This window comes from Austrofundulus limnaeus, unplaced genomic scaffold (assembly GCF_001266775.1).
Source record: "Austrofundulus limnaeus strain Quisiro unplaced genomic scaffold, Austrofundulus_limnaeus-1.0 Scaffold28, whole genome shotgun sequence".
NCBI lineage: Eukaryota > Metazoa > Chordata > Actinopteri > Cyprinodontiformes > Rivulidae > Austrofundulus > Austrofundulus limnaeus.
Window position 1 is genome coordinate 2,333,125 of NW_013952430.1, and position 6,505 is coordinate 2,339,629.

Here is a 6,505-nt window from a genome sequence, read left to right on the forward strand (position 1 = left end):
ATACACATATGTATACAGTTGTATTTATTCCATAGTAAAACTTTGTCTAATCTAGTATATTCCTTGCAGAATTTAAAGAAACATAAAGCAGATAGAAAATATTTACATCCCCATCCTCAGTGTTTTTGGAAGGCTCTCGGTTTAGAATGGGCATGTTTGCAGCAGGAGAGGGGGTCTGTCAACAGAGACAGAATTAAGAGTTGGCAAATACAATGGAAGAATTTATTTTAGCTAAAACAGTAAATTAAAAAAGGTTAAAATGATTAAAATTAAACATGAGTAAGGGTCATGTTGCATGAAAATGAAGATTATAATAAAATAAATAACTGTAAAAAATAAAACAAAAAACTAGTTTTCTATGTGAATCATCACTTTGAAAAAAAAAACAGTTATAGAAAATTCTCATTAACTTCTGTTCTATTATTATTTTTTAAGTATTTGAAATACTTACCAAGCATAGGAAAAGAAGAAGTCCCTCTCCTCCTGAAGCTCAGGCAAGAATATCTTCATCCATCCTTACTTAAAAAAAAAGCACAGATTCTTGCAAAAACTAAAATAAAAATGCACCAAACTCTCATCACTTGTTTCCTTTATCAATTCCAGCATCTTTCTGTTTCCTTCATGGCACCAGCTCAACTCCTTCCTTGGCTAGAGAGAGATGCTGAGAGAATCCCTCAGCCTCCAGGCAGCCAGGCTCCTCCCAGAACTCTTGCTATTCGCCGAGAACTTTATTTGGCACCTCTCCTCTTCACTCCACCTTATTTAGACTCAGATGTTACTCTGCAGAACGATGCGTTTGTTTTGCAACCTTTCATCTGTTTGGGCTGATGTTTCATGCAAATATCTGCAGGTCTGAACGAAACAGAGCTTTATATAATCAGTTATCTCTCAGGAGTATAATGGTTTGTGTTTTTGCACCAAATTTATCCTTTAAATAATAATAAAAAAAACAGTTTCACTTGCAATGAGATTGATTCTATTTCTATTAGAACTAATAAAAAACAACATATGTTCTTTATTAATAAGTATCCAGAGGCGAAAAGTACTTAATTATCTATTATGTGACCATGATTTTAAAAGTGAATGGGTTTTCGTCTGTTGAGTATAATTAAATAATCATAGTCTGTTAAAAAAAATTATAGAGCCCATTAAACAAACCACGAGGACGGTATTGTTTCCATAATATTGATTTAATTATGTACATCAAATATACACATCTTTACAGATCATTTTAGGCTTTGCATTCCAGAAGCACACCATTCAGAAAGAATTCAACTTAATTATTAAATAATCAACAAGATGCAGATCACTGGTCATTTTCACCATGTAAAACACATTTATTTTCCTTTTTTTTCTCTCTCGTCAAAGTGAACACAGGTGACATTAAAAGACGCAAACATTACAGTTTTCTTTAAATATTCCCTGAATGATAAGATGAACAGGCAGAGATTTACTTCAGCGAAACTCAAACACGAAACTGTCATAAATATCAGTTGTTTTGTCGCACAGTTGTGTTTTACAGCTGATTGAAGTGGAGATGCTGCGCGCGCTCGGGCACTTTCGGGTCAAAGGTCCCTTTTTTTTTACGCGTACTCTCCTCCCGAGGACTCGTCCTCGGAGTGCGAGCGCTGGACAAACGTCTCGATGCCGTTCTCGTCGATCGTCGTGCACAGGCCCTTCCTCTTCTTCTCGCGCTGCTCCATCTTGATGGTGTCGTACAGTCCCGCGGGGCCGTCCTCCAGGAGCATGTTGCGCTCGGAGAAAGACGGCCGCATCTGCGCCACGTTCTTCAGCAGCAGCAGCGCCGGCGCGTAAAGCACGTTGGCGAGCCCCATGCCCAGGTTGAGCTGCACGAAGCCCAGGTCGTGCACGATCTGTCCCGCCACGATGGGGCCCAGGGCGTAGGCCACGCAGTAGGATATGTCCGCGATGGCGTACACGCTGCCGTACACGGAGACGTGGCGCACGTCCACGAGGAAGCCCAGCGTGGGCAGGAGCGCCGTGTCCACGAAGGCGATGCCGAAGCAGATGCCGCACAGGGGGATCATGAGCTGCCCGAAGTTCTTACAGGCGGGCACGGTGCAGGAGCTGGCCCCTATGAACACCATGCCTATGGCCCCATAGAACCACTGCAGGTGCGGGTACTTGGCTGCCAGCTTCACGGTGAGATACACGCCCAACACGTGCGGGAAGAACGCGGGGAACCAGGTCATGCCAATCTCCCACTCGCTGGCGTTCATGTTCTGCTCCATCCAGTTCGCGATGGTGGGCTCCAGGAAGGCGAGAGGGATGTTACAGATGATCAGGGCCCCCGCCACCACAGCTATGTACGGATCGATCATCAGCTTGTAGATGGGGGTGCCCACCGGCATGTTGTCCCTCTCTCGGTTGGAGAAGGGCTTCAGCACGGCGAGACACAGCACCCCATCCGTGAGACAGATGCAGGCCAGGATCAGGAAGGGCACGCGCTTCCCGGCGAACTCGTACAGGACGCCTCCGAAGGGGGGTGCCACCAGGCTCCCGAAGGAGATGAAGGCCAGGGCGATCCCCAGCGCCTTGCTCCTCTCCGCCTCCTCCGTGAACCTGTCCGCGATCAGGGCGATCCCCGACGTGTCCGCGAAAGCCGAGCCCAGGCCCTGGATGCTGCGCGCCAGGAACAGAGTGGCGTAGTTGTCGGCGAAGGCAAACGTGAGGGTGGAGAGGAACATGATGTTGAGGCCGATGAAGAGCGGGATGTCGTAGCCCACCCGGTCTATGAAGGTGCCGCTCAGCGGGTTGACCAGGAGCTGCAGGATGGCCTTGGAGGCGAACAGGACGCCGATCTGCAGGTCGAAGTTGCCTTTGGTTGCTCTGTGGACGGTGCTGTTGGAGGAGTTGGTGTGAGGCGCAGCAGCAGCCTCGGCATCATCCGCTGCTTTCTGCAGCCCCTCCAGGTAATCGGGTATGATTGGCACAATCACCATGTAAAGCATGTTGTCTAATAAAAGGGCAACGCAAACGATCACAAGAATGATCCGTTTCTGGCGCTGTGGGTCTTGGATAACGTTGCCCAGTTGTTTAGTTCTTTCACCCATCTGGGACAGCTTGGAGGCGGCAGACTGAGCCATGTTGGCAGCTTGTCCCTCTGTCATCTCCTCTGGTTCCATGATTTAATTTAAAATAATATTTTCTAGGAGTTGTCTTCTTGAAATAAAGCAAATAAAAATAATTCTTCTCTCCGAGTTTGTTTACAACACTTAACACATCTGTTCTGTCTGTGTTAGTTTTCCTCTCCAGCACCGGGAGACCTGACAACTTTCCACCGCTTTACCTCTTCTGCGCCCCTCACGCTGTCTGTCATTGCGCGCGCGTTTTCACCTCCGTGACTTGGACTCGTTTCATCTCTCCTTGCCTCATTGTCTCATATCCAGTCATGGAGCTTGACGTGCAGGTCCAGGACAGCGCACTCACAAGGTTGGAGTTTTTTTTTCTTTTCTTAACTCCAAAGTATCGCGGCGCCGCTGCCTGAAGGTCCGCCTGCTGCTGCTGCTGCTGCTGCCGCGGCGCGCGCCTCACCGCTCCCTGCCTCACCCAGCTGTCTTCAGCCACCTGTAACGCGGCGAGCTAAGTCATCATTTCACATCAGCCCGGACTGGGTTTTTGTCGGTTGATGGACGGAAAACACACAGCAGTTTGTTGACTCCCATAGGTGTCCCCCCCACCAACCCCCTCCACCTCCCCTCCCATCTCCATCCATGGCTGTGACGCACAGTCCTGCTGCTCTTTTATGCTAATTAAACAAAATCCCGAGCGAACACTGCTGCCCAGTCAGCTGCGTCAAGGCAGTGCTCGTGCTTCTGTAACAAGTGGATGTTTGACTTCTTAAAAGTTACATTTTTTTAAATGGTATGCTACAAACAGGTTTATGAGAACACTGCTGAAGAAAAAAGACGCATTCTTTAGTTTCAGTGGATAAGACAGAAGCTGAGTTACTGACTTTTCAGTTTTTTTCCTACTAAATTTGTTTTTCAACTAATCAATTTGCCTCTTTAGCAGAAAGGAACACTTTTTTTTTAATTTTTGAGAGAATGAAAATCAGCACAAAAAACCTTTTGAGTGCGATAATTAAAATGAAGAAAAATCCCATGAGCTGCTCCTTGAACCAGAAGCTGATCATGGCAGGTGAAGGAGCTGAAAACTATTTATTCACGCATGAACGATTAATTTTTTTGTCATAATCTCATTTTAGGTTCATATTTATAAAATCTAACTTATTTTCTGCAGAAAAAATGAAACAACTTTAAACTGAGACGTTTAAATTTTTGATTGTAGCCTAAGCTGTATAGGCCAAATTCATTAAAAATAGTACATTTATTCAGTTTTGGTGCTTCATAAATATATATATACAATTCTAACATTAATCCGTCCGTCCACCCATCTATCCAGCCATTCTTACTTTTTTTTCTGTTTCTGTGGAGTTTGGAGCAGTTAAAGCCTTTCCATTCCCCCAACTGGCAGATGGATACTGCCCTCTAGCGGTGAAGACAAGCCACTGCAAGTATAATCAGTTTTCTCCTACTGTTTAAACAAACAAACAAACAAACAAACAAACAAACAAACAAACAAACAAACAAACAAACAAACAAACAAACAAACAAACAAACAAACAAACAAACNCAAACAAACAAACAAACAAACAAACAAACAAACAAACAAACAAACAAACAAACAAACAAACAAACAAACAAACAAACAAACAAACAAAAGTAGTAGTACATAAATTGAATTTGTTAATTGATTTTAGCCTGTTTTACAATTTTCCCTGCACAATTTCCAATCACATGGAAATGAGATCTTTCAAAAGTTTCAAGACAACTTTATTTCCACCAATATCAGGATCCGTGGCTGCTTTTTGAAGGTCTCCTGCGTATCTTAATTTTTTGGGGGTTAATATTTGTTTTTTTGTGTTTTGGGTTTAGCTCTGTCCCATGTGCCACTAGTTTGTTATCGTAATCAGTAAATTCTTCTCTGTTCTGCCATGCCCACCTTCACCTGTTCCCTGTTACCATCAAGCCACCTGTTTCTAATTGCCTTGTCAGCCTTCCTCATTTTCATGCTCCATCCGCAGTCTGGCATTGTGCGCTTCAGTTTTTTTTTTTTTTTTTTTTTTTTGCCGTGTGTTCCCTTGTGTCAACTTGTGTTTTTTATCCAATTCCTGTAAATTGTTGTTACATTGCCCCTCAAGCCTTTTGTTTTTCCTTTACGTATATCTTTAAGAATTCTTTCTCCTTAGCGAAAGGTTCCCAACTGGCACTAAAACTTCTTTTTTTTAAAGGAAAAAAAAATGTATAGGTCTTCTGGACGGGTTCTTCTTTAATGAAACGTTTCGTCTCTCCTCCAAGAGACTTCTTCAGGCAGGAGGCAGGACTCAAAAGCCTGAATTTTGCCTGAAACTCTCAGACTGAAGAAGTCTCTTGGAAGAGAGACGAAACGTTTCATTAGAGAAGAACCCGTCCAGAAGACCTATACAATTTTTTTTCCTTTTGATTTTTTTTACCTGGATTACTGAGATGCATCAGGACATTCTTTTTTTTTACATTACCCTTTTCAGGGGTCACCACAGTGAGTCAGCCTGTGCATCCTCTGTCCTCACTCCAACTTCCTCTCTGTCCTGACTGACTGCATCCTTTATGTCTCCAGTAAAACACAGAATGTTCTGACACAAAACATCTTGTCTGCATTGCTCCTCAGACGCTCTTATTAGAGCACAACTGGCATCTAGTGGAGGATGAATATATCAAAGGAAGAACCACTGAAACCTTAAAAAGCTATTCCTTTCCCCCCTGAATGTACTATTCTGTCTGCTTTGAAGCTGATCTGTTTTGCTGAGAGACACCATTTAATGATATTTATAATAAATTACATTAAAATGGATTTTTAATAAACTACACATCTGAACACATCATTAAAATAAAGTGTTCAGTGATGAGGAAATTGTGTTTTAACACTTTAGTTTTTAATCATGTCAAGCTGAATATGGAAAAAATAAAATCCAAGTTTCAGTATTTTTTGTGTCATTTTCTTTTCAGCCATCAGATGTCCTCATACCCATTTTTTCAGACCAATACTAACATTAAATCTATTACAATTATATGTCACATATTTATATAATGTTTCTGCTTTTTCAACTTGAAAAAAAAAACCCACTGAAAAAAAATCTACATTCCAATTGGAGGCATTTCTTATATTTTAGAATATTTTTTATCAACAGGCAGACATTTATATAATCAACAAGCCAGATCTATTATTTACATGCCATTTATTCACTGTGACAATGCTCATATACATGTATAGTAAACTGACCAACTGTAGTTTTTAATAATTTTTCACTTAGATATAGTTTCGGTAAATGCAGGAAGAAAAATTGAACAAAAATTTTAGTGTTTTTAAATTTTTTTGGTGATAAAGCATCTAAAGGAGTTTAATGTGTTTGTGTTTTTTAGGCCACAGAAACAAAGATTATTAA

The 6,505-nt window shown here is 42.1% G+C and overlaps 2 protein-coding genes across 3 annotated transcripts in view; both read right to left on the reverse strand.

Moving 5' to 3' along the window:
* chata (choline O-acetyltransferase a) overlaps positions 1-744 on the reverse strand; it is a gene marked incomplete in the record, with an annotated part of 7,908 nt that extends 7,164 nt beyond the window's left edge. Inside the window, 2 exon segments of one of the 2 annotated variants that reach the window (XR_001309995.1) lie at positions 107-175; positions 452-744. Coding sequence is in view for 1 of the 2 variants with exons in the window: in XM_014005115.1 (XP_013860569.1) it covers positions 107-154 (48 nt within the window). 2 annotated transcript variants of the gene reach the window in all.
* A 425-nt stretch (positions 745-1,169) lies between these two features.
* On the reverse strand, positions 1,170-3,678 carry LOC106515354 (probable vesicular acetylcholine transporter-A). The gene has a single exon (XM_014005116.1). The coding sequence runs from the start codon at positions 3,144-3,146 to the stop codon at positions 1,584-1,586; it is 1,563 nt and encodes a 520-aa protein (XP_013860570.1). The 5' UTR covers positions 3,147-3,678; the 3' UTR covers positions 1,170-1,583.
* Positions 3,679-6,505: the final 2,827 nt, after the last annotated feature.

What these genes read in the sequence shown, in the direction of transcription:
- LOC106515354 (XM_014005116.1), bottom strand. Translation starts at nt 3,146, where the DNA reads ATGGAACCAGAGGAGATGACAGAGGGACAAGCTGCCAACATGGCTCAG.